The sequence below is a fragment of the Pteropus alecto genome, unplaced genomic scaffold (assembly GCF_000325575.1).
Source record: "Pteropus alecto unplaced genomic scaffold, ASM32557v1 scaffold214, whole genome shotgun sequence".
Lineage (NCBI taxonomy): Eukaryota > Metazoa > Chordata > Mammalia > Chiroptera > Pteropodidae > Pteropus > Pteropus alecto.
Window position 1 is genome coordinate 507,065 of NW_006435787.1, and position 17,243 is coordinate 524,307.

Consider the following 17,243-nt stretch of genomic DNA (forward strand, 5'->3'; position numbering starts at 1 on the left):
GTGGGGGCGGGGTGGGGGGTGTCTGGGGTCTCGTGGGTGGGTTGGGGGGCATCAGGGGTCACCGAGGTGGGCTCGGGTGTGTCTGGGGTCTCCTCGGTGGGTTTGGAGGCATCAAGGGTCACCAAGGTGGGCTCGGGGGTGTCTGGGGTCTCCTCGGTGGGTTTGGGGGCATCAGGGGTCACCAAGGTGGGCTCAGGGGTGTCTGGGGCCTCTGCAGTGGGCTTGAGGGGCTCTGGGGCCTTCAAGGCGGGCTCGGGGCAGTCTGGAGCGTTTGCGGCGGGCTCAAGGCGGTCCGGGTAACCTGAGACAGGCCCAGAAGGCCCTGCATCTTTAGCTATGGGTGAAGCCCAGGGCGTCCTGGCATCAGCAGCTGGGTCCGGGCCGCCCTGTTGGGTCTGGTCTAAGGCTGGAGGTTCCGGGTCTCCAGCGTGGCCTGTGCCCTTCTCAGGCGCTGGCTTTAGTCCCAAGGTCTCGCCTCCTTCCTGCTGGACCGCAGCAGTCACGGGCTCAGCCCCCAGGGCGCAACCTGCGTCTGTCTGCAGGGGCAGATGTGTGGCCGCAGGGACTGGACCCTGGGCTGAGGTGTGGTCCTCCTCTTCCAGTAAGCACACCTGGCCTGCACCTGCCTTCACACTCTGTGGAGTGTCCGGGCAGCCCGCCCCGCCCTGTGCTGTCCACGGCCTGGGGCCTAAGGCAGTGCCCGCCCCCTCCTGCCAGGGCTGAGGTGCGCCCATGCTGACGGGCACTGCTCCCACGGTGGAGCCTGCCTCTCCCCCCAGGGCCTGAGGGGGCACCCCGGCAAGGCCTGGGGCTTCCTGTGAAGGCGGCAGGGCTGGGCTGGCCGCAGACACCTGGCCTGAGGTGGGGCCTGCCCTGGTGATTTCGGCAGCTCGGCCCAAATCCGATACCCCAGGAGCAGTGCCCCCAGGGCGGGCCGGGAGCGGGGCAGCGGGCTGCGCGTGCGGCTCCTCGCTGTACAGCCTCTCGTCCTCCACCCCCGTGTAGGAGGCCGAGTCAGGGTCGGAGGAGGCTGCCGAGGAGTCGTCCCGGAAGGCAAAGGCCTCGTCCACGCCCTCGGTGATGGAGAGATCGGACAGCGACTGCAGGGAGGAGGCGAACGTGCTGCCGTCCCCGTCCTCGCCGTCCGGCTCCTCCTCCGGGGGCAGTGGCGTCACCTCCACCGCCTCCACTTGGAAGATCAGGCTGCCGCGAAAAGGCAGGAGGGCAGCTGGGATCATCGGGTCGTTGGCCAGGAAGTCCAGCTCGAAGAAGTGGCCCTCCTGGTCCCAAGAAGAGCTGCTGTCTCCTGAGAGGCTGGACTCTGGGGATGGGGACCCTAGGGACTCCGCAGGGGTCGGCTCCCTCTCGTTGGCCTCAGACCCTGGTGGGGAGAAGCCCCAGCCTGAGGGCACGTCCAGCCCTTCGGCCACGGCCAGCAGGCTCAGGGAGCAGGATGGGGACGAGCCCCAGCTGTCCCCATCTGCCGTGACATAGGAGCCTGAGGGCGAGGCAGGTGGCGAATCCCCGGGCTCGGTCTGGAGCTCGGTCTCGGCTGCCCAGCCACGGCCGGGGAGCAGGGTGGCGGTGGTCTGGCTGGGGCTGGAGGGTGGCGTGAAGTAGCAGTCGGGGTCTGTGGCAGGCACAGGCGTCAGCAGGGCTCCCTGAGGATGTGCTGCGGGGGGCGGGCTCGGACTGGCAGGCCCCCGCGCCCGGTCCCTGAGCTCCGGCAGAGCTGCCCAGGGCAGTGGGGGCGCCCGGCATGTCTCCTCGCCCATTGCAATCCGAGGCTCCAGAGCGCCTGGGACAGGCCCCCCGATGGGCAGGACCTCGGGGGGCCCTGGGCTGGGGCTGCTCTTTGCTGGGACTGCCCAGGTCGAGGGGGCCTGGTGGGACCCTGCATCCCAGCTGGCTCCCTCGGGTGGGGGCCGGGCACCAGGCTTGCTAGGCAGGAACGTGAGGGCCAGGGCGCTGGGCCCGGGGGTCAGGGCGCAGGGCTGCAGCCGGTCCCCTCGTGGGGTGGTGGCCGTGGCCGCATTCAAGGGCAGGTCTGTGGAGAGAAGAGCGCATGAGCAGGGAGGGGCTGGGGCATGGGCTGTGGCTGTGGCACAAACAGGCCCCCTGGCTTGTCTGAGATGCTCGGTGACGAAGACAGTGCCTGTCCCCTTGGACACTGGCTTGCCGTCTCCTGCACATAGTCTGGGTTTGGCAGGTGAAGCCCTCTCATGACCTCCCCGGTCCCAGGGCAGGGGGCCTGCACTCTGCTCAGCTCTGGAACGTTCCACCCCCAGGCACAGCATCTCCTATGCCTCGGCTTGCTGGAGTGGCCAGAGGTTCCTGAGAAGGGGTCCTTTGGGTCCACTGGAGTGTAATGAGTACCCACTGCCTCGAGGTGGGTGTGGCGGATGGGTGGGCACCTGAGCCTGGCATGGTCACCTTGCCCACCTGCACTGGACCCTGGGGCAGGGGCCGAGGCCGGAGTGGAACGGAAGCCTAAAGGTCAAAGGTTTCAGTGACTCATTCAAGGTCATCAAACAGTCAGAGCAGGGACTGCCCCAGACCCTACATCTGGAGACCCCAGCCCTGCTCCCTTTATTGGACCCAGCACTGGTCCCATCTCCAGGTGACAGCAAGGTGCCCTTGGCTCTCCCACAGCCACACAGGGCTGACCTGCTGGGCCACCCTGACCGGCCTTCCGGCCTTCCCAGGCTCAGGCAGCTGCCCTCAGCCTCCACCATTGCTGGCCTAGCCTCTCCAGGGAGATGGGCCTGCACACCTCGCCGCGACCCCCAGGGCCTCCGAGCTCCCACACCCACAGGCGCCAGCACCCTTCCTGCTCCTCGCTCCAGGACCAGTCTCGGCCCTGAACGGCCCTCAGGCATGAGGCAGGTGTCCCCGCGGGCCGGGGTGCACACAGGCCCGCACCGCAGCTCCGGTGCAGACAATAGGGGTGCACGGAGCCTTGGGCGCTCGCAGGCCCTCCAGGCCCGTCTACCCTGCTGCACCCGCCCTTCCCCGCGGGCAGGGGGCAAGGGGCAGGGGTCAGCATTCCTGTGCACGGAAGGGCAAGGCGCGAAAACACGGGGAGGGGACGGAGAGGGGACCAGGCCGGACGGAGGGGCGGGGAAGCCTCACGAGGCGGAAAGCGCGGGGCCTCACCTGTGCGGGGCCCTGGCCCGCCGGCCTCTGGCAGCAGCAGCTCGGCGCGGGCCGCCTCCCCGGGCATGGCCTGGCGGTGCGCCCGTCCCTCCGTCCCGGTGCGTCCGTACGTCCGTCCCGCGGAGCCTGCGCGGCCACCGCCCCTCGCCCGGGGGATGGGGGTGTCAGTGGATGACGTCAGGGCCGCCCCGCCCGCCAGCGCCCAGAGTGAGCGTGCGCAGGGGCGCCAGGCACTGCGGAGCGCAGGGGGGCGGCTCCCTCCCCACCGCATCGTGCGCCCTCCTCCCGCGGTGCGTGGCACTGCTTTTCCCGCAGCATCCCCCCATCCCTTTAACGGGAAAGGGGTTCACGGCCAGTGGAGGCTGGGCTGACCCCAGGGTGGCATCGCTTCTTAGCCATGTCGGGAAGAGGCAGGGGTTGTCAGAACTCGGGGTGTGGGGGGTCCAGGCACTTTAGGGGAGGCGGCAGCAGCACAGTACCCCCGCCTGGCCTGCTGGCCCCCATTTGTCCCGGCCAGGGGTCCCCGCCCAGCCTGGTGCCTCTATCCAAGAGGTGAGCTGGAGCCGCAGCCCTGCACTGATTGGCTGGTGTGCGCGAGTCAGTCTCCATGGTAACTGCCTCCCGGCTCCATAGCAACCAGAGAGAGGATGGGTCCCGGGCTCCCTGCTGCCGAACACGCAGGTCTCCGCCATGGAAGGAAGAGGGACATTTGCCTCACTCTGTTCCCGGCAGCGCCCCTGCCACGCCCCCAAGGACTCCAGCCCTCCCTCTGGGAGCCTCAGAGATGCAGGCGAGCGTCTGCCCTGTGCCAGGCTCCAGGAGACAGATGGACATTGTCACCACCCGAGCTGGAGCGGGGGGTCCGGGAGTCAGAGCAGCCGTTGTTGGCAGGTGTCCATTCTGTCTTCTGCTGGCTCCACCCCAGAGCCCACGGAGCCAGGGGCTGCAGCGGGCACAGACCACCACGCCCCAGCCTCCCCTCCTGCATCCTGCATCCCCCTCAGTAGCTGGAAATCCGTCCCCCGTCCCCCAGAGAGGCTCCTGCCCCTCTCCTTCCGGTGCCCTCTTCCTTCCCCTCACTGGGTCCTCTGCAGGTTGCCTGCCATCTGGCCACCACCACCACCAACTTTCTAGAAACCAAAAGCCACACAAGCAGAAAACGACAAAGCCAAGAGCAGAAATCAGTGACATTGGAAACAAAGCAAGAGAGAAAATCAATGAAAACAAAAATCTGATTCTTTGAAAAATCAGTAAAATTGATAAATCTGTAGCAAGATTGACAAAAAAAAAAAAACAAAAGACCAGTATCGGGAAAGCAGTGGGTCTGTGACAGCTCATTTTACATGTCAAGTCGCTGGAAGCAGGGCAGCCCAGGTGGCTGGCGGACACATTCCGGAAGGGGCCCGGCAAGGCCAGCACCTGACACCCGCGACTGGGCTGAGTCCGCCCTCAGCTGTGTGGCTGCAGCATCCCACCCGTCAGGAGCCCAGAGGAGCAGAAAGGTGACGGAGGGAGAATTCTCTCTCCTGGACCTGGGACATCCATCTGTGGCCCTGGACACTGGGGCTCCCGGTTCTTCGGCATTTGGACTTGAACTGAACTATTCCTCCGGCCCTGGCTCTCCCGGGTCTCCAGCTCGCTAACGGCAGGTTGCGTCACTGACTCTCGGCCTCCATAACTGGGTGGGCCAATTCCTGTGATAAACCCCCTTCACATTTACCTGTACACAGGCTGTTGGTTCCGTCTGCAGGACACTGACGAGTAACAGGGCCATTATAAGGATACCAAGGGAATGCTACAAACAATACTCATAAACCCAACGACACTGAAGAAAGGAATTGATTACTTCAAAATTAAAACCTGCCAAAATTCAAACAAGATGAAATAGATAATATGAATGGCCCTATAACCATGAAGAAAATTGAATTTGTAATTTAAAAGCTTCCTCAAAGAAATCTCCAGGTCCAGATGATTTTACTGGAGAATTCTACCAAGTATTTAAAGTAGAATCAGCATCAATTTTAAACAATCTCTTCAAGAAAATAGAAGAGGGAACACTCCCTGACTCATTTTGAGACTAGAAACCCTGATTCCAAAACCAGGTGGAGACAACACTCCAAGGAAACAAAAAGTACAGGATGCCCCTGACTCACTAGGCACAGAAATTCTCAGCAAAACATCGGCTGAGAATCTAATGATGAATAAAGTCTGAATGAAGTGGGATTCCTCCAGGTGTGCGAGGTTCGGCACTTGAAAGTCGATGTCATGCTCCATACCAACACGCTGAAGAAAAAAATTCCGTATCAACTGATACAGAAAAAGCATTGACATAATCCAACAGCCATTCAGAAAAAAAAAAAAACTCGATTAAACTCACAATAGGCTCACGGCTCACACCACACCTGACGGTGAACAGCTGCGTCGTCTAAGACGTCTGCTGTCACCACGCCACTCAACACAGCACGGAAGTCTCCACCTGGCAGCGAGGCCGGGAAAGCAGAGGGCAGAGGGACTTCTGGCATGGCGGGAGTGGGGGTGGGGGGCTCCCGAGCAGCCCCCAGCGAGACTGGACACGATGACAAACACCTAGAGCCCCTGGAAGTGGTCTGAAGGACAAACATCAAGTGGGGAGGTCGCCCCCTGAGAACGGCGATGTCTTGAGAAAGTGGGACCCGCGGTGCTGAGCCCAGGCTGCCCCCTTCCCATCCCTCAGAGCGGAGCGAGGCAGCCACTGCTCCTTCCTGGGGAGCCTTCAGTGGTTCTTGTCCTGGCCCCAGATACCTGCTGCTGAGGCCGAGTCCCAGGCCAGTGTGGCCGAGTGGGGCTGCCCTCTGCTCGGCCCCCACTGCGGGTGGGGGACCCCGCCTGGGACTCGGCACGCTGATCCTGGGCCCCGAGAGCCCATCTCCAGGATGCCAGGAGAGGCGTCCCCCCGCCCCCCGGCGTGCTCAGCTTCGAGAGTCAGGCTGTCTCTCAGGAGCTGACCAGGGCCCCAGCTCCGAACCCGCCCCGAGGCCTCCCGCAGCAGGGCAGGGGGAAGTTTGGGCCCAGGGCGCTCTCAGGACAGGGCTGGCAGTGCTGAGAGGCGACTGGGAAGAGCAGGTGCACTCCACAGGCCAGGCGACGGGGCACAGCCGTACACCTCCCCGGGGGGACATCAGAGGGAAGATGCTTAGGCTGCAAAGTAAACAAGCAGGTAACAAAGCCCCAGGGGGAGAGGGGTTGGCTTGGCACCCAGAGTTGTTACAATATTTTATCTAAGATGTCCGATTTCCAACAAAAAATCACCAGGCAAACAAACAGGAACGACCACAGGCCAGGCGACTGGGCACAGCCATACACCTCCCCGGGGGGACATCAGAGGGAAGATGCTTAGGCTGCAAAGTAAACAAGCAGGTAACAAAGCCCCAGGGGGAGAGGGGTTGGCTTGGCACCCAGAGTTGTTACAATATTTTATCTAAGATGTCCGATTTCCAACAAAAAATCACCAGGCAAACAAACAGGAACAAATATGACCCCTACACTGGTTAAAAAAAAAAAGCAGGCAACAGAAACTGCCTGAGCGATCAGACGCCATTTTCCACAGAGAGGCTTCCTGACAGCCACTGTACGTTGTTCTCAGCCCCCAAAAGCATGGATGCGGTAGAAAAAGGTATGATGATGAAAACACACAAAATAGAGAATATCAATAAAGATGCAGATTATGAAACTCACTACAGAGGCTGAACAGATTGGAAGCGCAGGAAGAATCAGTGAACTCGCAGACAGACCACAAGGGGCTGCAGACCGAAGACTGGAGAGGAACGGGAAAACGAGCGGCCCGGGAGAAACGTGGCCCCGAAGAACGCACCCCCCACGCACAACATGGGTGCTGGGGGAGGGGCGGGAGGAGGACATTCAAAGCCATGGCCGAAAACTCCCCAGGACCACGGAAAATGGTAGCCTGTACATTCAGGAAGCTCGCAGGCTCCAAGCAGCACACGCGCGAGCAGACGCCCAAACCGCACGGAAACGCGCACGTCGAAGACGAGATCTCCAAGGCAGCGAGAAGAATCAGAACTGATCGAATGAGTTCGGCAAGGCTGGAGGATTCGAGATTGACAAAAATCCACACTGTATTTCTATAAACTTTCAATTAACGACCCAAAATCGAAATAAAAAAATTCCATTCACAACAGCACCAAAAGGAATAAAACAATAACAAATTTAACAAAGTTCAATATTTATGCTCTGAAACACATGGAATCGCAAGATGCGCGGAACGGCCCAAACAATCCTGAAGAAGAAACGCCGGCGGCTTCGCACGCCCCAGCGTGAGCACACACAGAGCAGCCATCGAGACACGGTGCTGCTGAGCCCAGACACAAACCCGCGCGTCTGCGGCTAAGGGATTTCCGCGTGGGCGTCGGGGCTGCGCGTGGGGACAGCCCCCTTCACAGTGCCAGGAAACTGGAGAGTCACATGCAAAAGAATGGAGTTGACGCTGCCTGCACACTAATAAACGTTAACTCGAAATGGACATAAGATAAAAATTTAAGAGCAAAAATGATAAAATTTGTGGAAGAAAACATGGGGGTAAATATTTATGACTTCGCATTCACCAAACACATGGCACCAAAAGCTTGAGCGAAAAAAAAGGTAACGCTGGACTGTGCCGAGGTTTTTTCCTAGGCGAGGCGACCCTTGGTTGACCTCAGAGATTGCAAGGACCTTGTCAGTTTATAATCCCATATATTTTTATTTTTTACGCCTACAGCACCTGGTCTTCCTAGGTGGTCTCCCATCCAAGTACTAACCAGGCCGGACCCTGCTTAGCTTCTGAGATCAGCCAGGATCGGGCTTGTTCAGGGTGGCGTGGCCGTGGACAGCACCAGGATTTGAAATGTTTGTGCTCCAAACGACACCGTCAAGAAAGTAAAAGCATGAAGTGGGGGGAAACGTTTGCAAATCATGTATCTGATGAGACTTGTTTCCAAAGCACGTAAAAAGAACTGTTGAAATCATTAATAAGACAATGTAATTAAGAATGGGACAGAGAATCTAAATAGGTATTTCTGCAGAGATCACGTAAGTGACAATAAGCAAAGACCTAAAGAAATCAATCTTCATGAAAATACACACCAAAACCAGTGAGGTCCCACCTCCTGCCAAGATGACTGAATGAAAGGGTAAGTGACAGGGCCGCTCACTGGCCACGGGGACACACTCGTCACGACAGCTGCACAACTAGCACGACCTGTACTGCTCCTTGCACACGGAGGGGCCAGCGGCACAGGGGCTCTGGTCTTTGGCTGTTTCTCAACTTGACCCGTGACCCCCTACAAGCTGGCAGTTACCCCGACAGTCTCTGCAGCGACACAGAAGGGGGTGCGGGGGTGTGCAGCAGCCTCGGTGGACCCCTGGAAACTGCCACGCAGAGACCCGTCGTACAGTACGCGCTGTGACTCTAGACCAGTGCTCCCCAACCTTTGTGGCACCAGTGCTCCTATGAGAACCTATACCTGACACCCCGAGGTGGAGCCGAGGTGGTGATGCTGGCGCTGGGGAGCAGCCGTGCGCCCCGGTTCCCAACAAGCCACAGACAGCTACCAGTTGCCAGCCTGGGGTTTGGGGACCCCTGCTCTAGAGAACGTTCTCAGAATAACCAACTGCAAAGGGAGAACAGGAAGGCCGTGGCTGGTGGCCAGAGGTGAGGGGGAGGCGAGTATGAAGGGGGACGGGGGCCGTGGTGGTGCCGTGCGCCACGGCAGAGATGGTGCCCCAGGCAGGAGGGAGGGCACGGCGCCCGGGTACTGAGGAGCAGTGGTCCTGGGGTGGGCAGGATGAGCTCGCGCTCCCTTGATGGGGTCTCAGGGGGCCCCTGAGGTGCACAATGGCGCTTGTCCCCACAGATCCTTCACCCTGGAATGCCCTCCCTGCTCCCTCATCTAGCCTGGGGACAGTGTGACCAGCTTCTGAAAAGCTCTCTGGCTGCTCACCCCACTCCCTCCACTCCCCGCAGCCTGTGCAAAATGACAGACTTGTGTCCCACACGCCGGTGCCTGCTGGCTCCCCATCTACTCGGACGTCCATTGTCAGTGGTGAGGTTTTCACAGGAGGGGCCACTCGGGGGGCTGGGGCGCCCAGGGCAGCAGGGTGGCCCTTCTCGGCTCCACCCCACTGCGCTTCCAGGTGTGAGACAGCGCCCGGCCTCCGCTCCGGGGATGTTCTGCGGGAGCGGTTCGCTGAGGGACTGGGGGGAGGGGAAGCCTGTTTCCTCCCCGCATCGGGCAGCGCTGCTGCTGGGCGGTGCCCATGACGGCAGCACAGGACGACACTGGTCCGAGTGTGACGGCAGTGAGGCCCCTCCCAGGGTCACAGTGCCAGCCAGGTGCACTCCTGTCTTCTGCTCCACAGCCGGTGCCTTCTGAGTGCCTCGCCCCAAGGCCACCTGTCAGCATAGGCCATGAGAATCCCCTAGGACTGTGACCACCCGCAATCAGAACCCCGAGACAGGCACTCGAGCCCCGTCGGGCCTCACAATTCTAGGACTTGGTCTGTGCCGGGCGGGACGTAGGCCCTTAAGCCACAGGCAGCCACGAGCAAATGGACACGAGGACCCGTGAATGGCAGAAAACAGGCCACGGGCAGCGGGTGACAGGGCAGCCGGGGGGCCAGCACCTGGGAAGGGAACACAGGGCGGAGCCCCGGGCGGCCACCTGCCACCCACAGGAGGCGGGCGAGAACGCAGGGGACGCAGCATAGGGTTGTGACAAAGCCTCCGACGCCTCCTGGTGCTGAAAACCAAAACTAAAGATTGATGATTTATTAGCCGCCAGAGGGCGATCTGCCACTCCGAGTGGCTGGCCAGCACCCACTCTGGCCGAGGTCCCGCGCTAAGGTCTGTCCTCGAGTGCGCTGCCTCCTGCCGCCCGAGGCCCCCGGGCCAGGCCGTGCGACGGTCACTTGGCCAGCTCCTCTGCCACCGCCTTCCGCATCTTGTCCTTGAGGTAAGCGCCTTTCTGCCACTCAGACTTGAGCTCCGACCACTCGTAATAGGGGACCTGGGGGTGGGGGTGGGATGAACCAGTGTGGGTGGGGGCCTGGCTTTGCCCTCTGCACGCACGCCACAGCCTGGCCACAGCCTGGCCACAGCCCGGCCGAACCCCAGAGGGAGGGAGCTGGAGGAGGTGTGCCAGGCCCGTGAAGACCGAGATCCATATGGCACCCGAGAATGGCTTCTGAATTTCCAAAAGGCCGTTTAGAAAAAACCAACCACCCAAAGATGACGTGACGGGCCCCTCATGTGGCCCATGAAGCCACGCGTGGTCTCTGGCTCTTGAGGGCGCCAGCACTGCCTGGAAGGAGCGAGACGAGGTGGTGACTGTCTCCCAGGTGCCGACGGGAGCAGAGGCCCCACCGACACGTCGTGTGGCCCTGTGGGCTCCCCCTTTCTTGGGCGGGGCCGGGGGCTCCCTAGTCCGGTTCCCGCCTGCCCGACAGGGACTCACGTCCACCACCAGGAAGCCAGCGGCCAGCACATGACGCCGGGCCATCACGAAGCGCCCCAGCAGCTCTTTGCTCCGGCTGTTGAAGTTGGGGAACTCCCAGCGCAGGAAGGCCAGCCTAGGGGAGATGGGGCGCTGGGTGCTGACAGCCTCCCCACCACCCCCAAGGCAACGGCAGCCAGAGGGGAGCCAAGGGGCAGCCGGGAGCGGCATGCCACCCACCTCTTGGCCCGGGGGGGCAGCGGCTGGCTCCCAGAGGATGCAGTGAGATGAGGGGCCACGAAGTCCCTGAGGGGCAGGAACTGGCCATCAGCGTCCAGCAGCACCTCGGCATCTGTGGAGGGGACGCAAGATGCAAACGCTGGGGACGGCCGCCAGGGAGCGGCTGCGACCTCCACAGCTCTCTGGCTGAGCAAGTCCCACACCGAGCGGGCCGGAGAGTGGGGGGCCCTCACCCAGGACCCAGCCGTACTGCGTGGCCACCACGAAGCTGCCCCTGTCAGAGCTCCCCAGCAGCCCCTTCAGCGTCTCCTGCAGCTCCTTCTGGAAGGGTGTCGCCTTCCTGTCGGCTGAGGGCCGGGGACCCAAGGCTGAGGCCGGCAAGAAGGGGCCCGTGTACGTGGGGTGCTCCAGCCGGGCAGTGGAGTTGATGTGCAGCAGCTTCTGGAAGGTGCTCTGATCCTTCGGTGACCCACTACCTGAGGACAGGAGACGCAGTGAGACGGGCGGACAGCGGCAGAAAGAGGGTCTGTGTGTCCTGAGGGCTGACAGAGGACCCCGGGGCGGGCTCTGGCTGGGCCACGCCCTTCCCTGTAGGCAGTGGGGCCCCGGCCACAGCAGCACTGACGGGGTGACGGGCACCACCGCCGTATAGGAGGGGGACCCTGCTACTCACCTAGGAACTGACGGTGAAACTCAGGGCGCAGCACGGCCTGGAGCTCGGCCTCCCGTGCCTGCTGCAGCACACACAGGGCCCACAGCACATCCACCTGGAGGCCTGGGTCCAGCCTGGCCAGCTCTGGCTCCAGCTTCTCGTGTACCTGGCGAGGACAGGGTGCGGTGCGGACGGCGGGCTGTTTTCAGTGGCTGCAGACACCCTGGCCCCCCGGTACCTCATCCCCTACGACCAATCTGGACAGGATGAGCAGCTCGGTGGGCTTTCCCGGCGTCCCCCACAGTGGCAGGGGCCTGGGGCACCATGTCACGTCTCTAATGCTGTTCTGAGCAGGCCCAGGGCATGGGGATGCGTTTGTGGCCCTGGGAGGGATCGAACGACACAAAATGGGAGGCAGCGGCCAGCGGGGCGGGGGGCGGGGGTGTGTCCCTGCAGGGTCTAGGATCACTCCCCTCCCCCAAGCAGCATGCTCGGCCCAGCCCGTGGGTCTACGAGTGCCTCCCCGACCTATGGCCACTCTGGGCCACTTGGCTGGCGTGCTGGGAGTTCGCATTTTGCCCTAGACAACCCCAGGGCACCTGGGTCCCCAGTCCCCCCAAAGCCTTCTGTGCCGCCTGGAGGAAGAGGGTAGGGGACAGGGCACGGGGTGTGAGGGCCGTACCAGGCTGAAGAAGCGGTCCTCTAGCTCCGGGCGGAAGTTGAGGCGGGCGAAAGCCAGCAGCATGTTGCACAGGTGTGGCAGGGCGATGTTCTGGCCTCTGCTCAGGGTGTGCTGGCGGCAGAAGGGCAGGGTGAGGCCGGTACGTGGGTGGTGGGCCGGACCCTCCCCTCCAAGCACTGAGCCCCCAGGACCGCCCCGACCCGGCTTTGCAGACACCCCTCGGCCGGCAGATGCAGCTCCGACCGTTGCCCACTTGCCACCCAGACAATGGGACCCTGTTCCCAAGGCCTTCGAGTGACATCACTTCTCCAAATAAGTCAGAAGGAAACCCAAGTTGCCACCAGAGAGGCTCCTGGAGGTGGGGCTCAGGCCCAAGGCCCCCTCACCTGGGCGAAGGCCTCGAACAGGGGCAGGTTTAGCCACTTGAGGAAAGCGAAGGACTTGGCGCAGCGAGCCACCTCGCCGGGCGTGAGACCGGGCACGTGGGGCAGCAGGTCTGCGGCCAAGCGCTGGAACACCTGGGTCTGGTGGAAGCCGAGCTTGCCTGAGGAACAGAGCAGACCCTGGCATTTACCTGGTGGCCCAGCCCACTGCCCCACCCGACTTCCACTCTAGGAGCTGGTGTCTGTAACCGAATCTATCCCTGAGGCCCAGGGAACGGGCTCAGGGCCCATGAGTCACAGTGCTTCTATGGCAGCCTTTCGGGCCAGCGCCGGCCATGGGTGGGCAGGCACCGAATTTGACACGGCTGCGGCCAGACGCCCCTTGCGCCCCCCGTGTGAAGGGCTCACCGTAGGCGTAGGCCAGGTCCAGGAGGACGCCTTTCGTCAGGGGGAAGGGCTTCTGGACCAGATGGTACGAGATGGCCCGCAGCAAGGGGACCGACCGCCGGTTCTGAGCTGCCAGCGCCACCAGCACCTTCCGCAGGTCGTCAGGGCCAAACTGCTCCACCAGCTCCAGACACTGTCAACCACAGCCGCAGGGGTCAGCTTGATGGCCTGAGGACCAGAGGTCCCATGCAGTGCAGCCCCTGTGAGACAGCAACTGGACCTGAGCTTACTAAACACGGGCCGCATCGGTACAGGGCCTCGGGCACCATGTCCGCAGCCAAACTTATCCCCAGGTCCCAGGTCAGGGGACCCAGGGCCCATGAGCTGCGGAGCTTACTGTGGCAGCCATCCGGGCCAGCCCCCGCTATGACCGGAACGGGGCTGAATTTGACTTGGCTGCGAGGCTGAGGCTGAGGGCCACCACGGCTCAGGACACACCAGCCAGAAGCTAAACTTGGAGCTGGCCCAGGCCACATGGGCTGCAGGCTCCCGTGGCCTGGGCCCTCAGCGCCCCTCTGCGTCCCGCCCCCAGCCTCGGTACCTTGTCCTCCAGGCGGTTCATCAGCGGCTCCGAGAGGTGGCCCGTCCTCATCATGATGGTCACCAGTGTGCGGCCGTCCTCGATTTCTGCCCAGCGCCGCTCCAGGTGCAGGAGCAGCTCCGCCAGCAGCTCCTGGGAGCCCCGCTCCTGCATGTAGGCGGTGCTGGACTCGGCCAGGAAGGCCAGGTGCTTGTACCTGAGTCTGCGCAGGCGCCAGCGCACCTCCTGCTCCACTGACCGCAGCTCCTTGGAGGCCGCCGGGAGCGCCAGCGCATACAGGCTCCGGAGCAGCTTCACCAGGGTCCCGTGCCAGACGGCAGTTATCTGCGGGGGAACAGGCAAGGTCACGCCTTGGTCCCCGCCAGCGCTGCAGAGTGGGCCGACGGCCTGTTTGCTGAGCCCGACTCCCCAACTCCACAAAGCGTCACTTCGGCTCCCATCAGCCGGTTGTTTGCTGTCACCGGAAGGCAAGAGCTCTGAGTGATGAGACCCTCTGGGTCCCCGTGACACTGACCCTACCGATGTGGGGACTAAGCGGGCGTGGTTGCGGCCCTGCCTGCGTCTCCCGCAGACATGAGCTGCAGGTGCAGCTGCCCAGTCCAGGGCGAAGCCTCCGGCACCGCGACTCTGGGTCAAGACGGGGCCGACGGGCCTCTTAAGGCCAGTTTTGTCAACCACCTCGTTCTCTTGCTGACGATGATACTATCTAGCTAAAAACCCAAAACAAGACACTGACTTTTCTTCAAGAAAATAACTAACGCCGAGTCTGACAAGCCCTAATTCCTAAACCTGTCCTCCAACAAGGCAGTTGTGACAACTTCCTAAGCCCACCCACCCATCGGCCTGGTGCCCAAAGCTGCACGGGAGGCCCTTGGCTTTGGATATGGGGGTGACAGACACCACGGTATCTCTTAGGCTGCCCCCCTGGCTGGGGGCTCGCTGCCACCACCATCGGCTCTTACGCACTGCAGGCACTCCTGGACAAACCCGTGTGTGTCGGGAGCCGCATGCTGTGAGGCATGACCGCCTCGTGTCACGTGCCATCTCCGCTAGGTCCCTGTGTGAACGGCAGGACCAGCACCTACACCCAGGAGGTCTGAAACCGGCCTTACCCCCTACACCTGCATGAGGGTGACCCTGCTGATCCCTGCACGTCTGCAGGCCTCAGAGTAACACGGGGCCAGCAGAGGGGCCCCGTGGCCCAGACTACACCGTCACGGGAGGCGGCCGTGGCTCTGCAGTTTGCTGCACCGTCTTAAGCACAGCGGCACAAGCCTCCTGGTCCCAGCCTCAGCCTCGCCACCTGCGAAACGGGACAGCCTTGCTGAGGGGGACGGAAGACACGCGTGCGGAGCATGTGGGAGACAGAAACGCCACCGAGTGCAGGGCCGGGTGGCGGAAAAGCACTGGGTGGATTTTAACGTCACGTGTGACCCAGGTGCCTGCGTCTCTGCAGACTTTGTGGAAAAAAGGGATTTTTAAAAGCAACGCAGTCGTGCTTTCTTCGTGTTGTAAATGCCTTGTCCCGTTTGTTACTAAACTTGTCAGGACGTTTAGTATCCTACTGTGTGTGATCAACGAGTAAGGACTGGAACTGCTGACTCAGGACTGAGGAACGTGCTCACGGTGATCTCCACGGGACGCTCTCCCTTGTCTCGAGCTCATCCGTTGCGGGTCCGACCGGCTGGATGACACCACGCCCAGCTCAAGTTTCTGGGACCCTCCGTCAGTCACCACCGCACTTCCTTTAGCTTAGAGTGTGCCGCCGTCAGCCAGACCCTGACTGCCTGGCACGGGGAGGGGAGCCCCGACCGAACGAGAAGAACCAGGCTCGCCTCGCGGGCTTCCATGTGCCACCTGCCTGGCTGCAGGACGAGGACGGCGGCCCTTGTGGAACGGCCGCTGGGAGGGTCAACAGCGAGAAAGCCCGCGGAGCGCTGCGGCCCGCGACTGGCTGCTCTGGCTCCAGTGCCCCTGCCGTCTCCGCTGCTGACTGGTCCGGAACCCACCTGACTGTTGACAAGATGGAGAAGTTGCTGAAAGCGGACATCCTGCGCGAGCGAGGCTTTGTCTGCTGGCCTCTCGGACAGCAGCCGGGAGAGCTGGATGAGCACGAGGGCCGCCTGGCTCTGGTTCAGGCAGTGGCCTCCTTCGAGAAGCCCCAAGAGCTCCTCCGGCTGGGTGGCCTTCTCAATGAGCTCGTCCACCTCCTGGCGCTCTGGGGAGGGAGTGAACACCTGTCCCTTCTCCACGTGCTGTGACAAGGAGCTGGGCGAGGCAGCCGAGGAAGTCAGAGTCTTATGGGCTACTCCGGCAAGTCTCAGCTGGCCAACTGGAGGCCCAGCGGGGGCCAAACGAGTGGCCTGTCTCAGGAGGCACGTGCATCGCTTCACCAGGCGAGCTGCCATGATGGCCTTGGTGGCAGGGAGCTGGGACTCCTAGCCAGCGACTCGAGGGCCCTGAAAAGAGAGAGAGAGGGTGGTGCAGGGTACTCCGTGACTCACAAACACAAGAACTCGACAAATGAAACAGTCACAGCCACACTCCCCAGAGCCCAGCAAACCTTTCGTTTACATGCACGCAGTGGCGTTTTCTGTCTGAAGCAAAGATCGCAGAGGATTTTTTTCAGTATGGGATGTAACGGAACATCGAACCCAGGAGCACTGCAGCCTGGGCTGGGGGGTTTCCGGCCCCAGTGTGTGCAGAGAGCATGCAAGAGCAGCTCAACGACCCAGGTTTCGGGGCGCCTGTGTGAGCGGGGCAGGGCGCAGGCAGCTCCGGTATCAAAAGGGAAGAGGCCTCAGGCGAAAGGGTTTGGAGATGATGAGACCAGGTATTTTCAGTCAGACTAGTCCGGGAAAACGCTGGACATAAGACTCTAACCTACGGCTTCGTGGGTTTTAATACAGACTTGGAGCGAGCTCCCCAAATCATTACCGACCTACTTAAACACACACACTAACTTCTAAGGATCAAACTCCTAAACTGATCATAAAAAGCCACGTCCCAACACTGCCCAATATTTTCTTCCCAGTCTTCCCTCTGCTTCCTCCCTGCAACACATTGCGTCCTAAGCAGGCCTCGCCCGCGGGCCGCACCCTACCTGACAGGGCCTGCTGCCCGCTGCCGCACCCCCACCACAGGGCCCTGGAAGTCGCATCTTCCCAAGCCCAGACAGAACGTTTCCTCCTCCGAGAAGTTACAGATCCCAACCGCGTCTTTTAACAGTCCTGTCTGGCAGCCTTCCTCGCCAGGCGATTAAACCACCGAGGGAAGGCACGTGACCAGAAGATAAAATGTCAACCTGGGCCTCCCTCCTGCCAAAGCAGAGGATGTCTGACCTTAGATATCCCCGGACGTGGCCAGGTTATTGCGGACGTAAAAAGCGCAGTCTAAATCTACACAAAGAAGGGGGCGCAGGAAGGGGGACACGGACTCGAGGCCACCACCCTCTGCGCGGAGCCGGGCAGCGGGGAAGCGCGGGAAACTCCCGATGACGACAGACGTACGAGCTGGGGAGGAAGCTGGGCCTCAGGTGCGGAGAGCGGCCCGCACCGAAGCACGGAGAGATCCGGCCCGCGGGGACCCGGCCGTCAGAGCGGGGGTCGCAGGCGGGACGGGGCGCGTGCGCAGGAGAGGGCGCGACCCCGAGCGGCTCCGGGCCCCGGCTCCC

At 62.0% G+C, this 17,243-nt stretch overlaps 2 protein-coding genes, 2 non-coding genes and 1 pseudogene across 6 annotated transcripts in view; all 5 read right to left on the reverse strand.

Annotated features, from left to right (window-relative positions):
• NACAD (NAC alpha domain containing) overlaps positions 1-3,223 on the reverse strand; it is a 6,280-nt gene extending 3,057 nt beyond the window's left edge. The window contains exons 1-2 of the mRNA XM_025046511.1: positions 3,157-3,223; positions 51-2,047 (exon numbers count right to left, since the gene is read on the reverse strand). Coding sequence (XP_024902279.1) covers positions 51-2,047; positions 3,157-3,223 — 2,064 coding nt within the window. The remainder of the gene's footprint in view (positions 1-50; positions 2,048-3,156) is intronic.
• A 4,680-nt stretch (positions 3,224-7,903) lies between these two features.
• On the reverse strand, positions 7,904-8,022 carry LOC112479434 (annotated as a pseudogene).
• A 1,908-nt stretch (positions 8,023-9,930) lies between these two features.
• The window catches only part of TBRG4 (transforming growth factor beta regulator 4), a 7,556-nt gene continuing 243 nt past the window's right edge, over positions 9,931-17,243 (reverse strand). The window contains exons 1-11 of one of the 3 annotated variants that reach the window (XM_015589055.2): positions 16,912-17,217; positions 15,580-16,029; positions 13,571-13,894; positions 12,991-13,162; positions 12,586-12,743; positions 12,200-12,310; positions 11,539-11,683; positions 11,099-11,341; positions 10,866-10,977; positions 10,647-10,761; positions 9,931-10,199 (exon numbers count right to left, since the gene is read on the reverse strand). In XM_015589055.2, coding sequence (XP_015444541.1) covers positions 10,098-10,199; positions 10,647-10,761; positions 10,866-10,977; positions 11,099-11,341; positions 11,539-11,683; positions 12,200-12,310; positions 12,586-12,743; positions 12,991-13,162; positions 13,571-13,894; positions 15,580-15,978 — 1,881 coding nt within the window. In that variant the 5' untranslated portion in view covers positions 15,979-16,029; positions 16,912-17,217 and the 3' untranslated portion in view covers positions 9,931-10,097. Of the gene's footprint in view, positions 10,200-10,646; positions 10,762-10,865; positions 10,978-11,098; positions 11,342-11,538; positions 11,684-12,199; positions 12,311-12,585; positions 12,744-12,990; positions 13,163-13,570; positions 13,895-15,579; positions 16,030-16,911; positions 17,218-17,243 lie in introns of those variants that run through there. The other 2 variants (XM_006911482.3, XR_003046184.1) reach the window with 2 other exon arrangements.
• LOC112479437 lies at positions 12,819-12,952 on the reverse strand. Its single transcript, XR_003046193.1, has one exon. It is a non-coding gene; the product is annotated as a small nucleolar RNA SNORA5 (small nucleolar RNA).
• LOC112479436 lies at positions 13,295-13,430 on the reverse strand. The gene has a single exon (XR_003046192.1). It is a non-coding gene; the product is annotated as a small nucleolar RNA SNORA5 (small nucleolar RNA).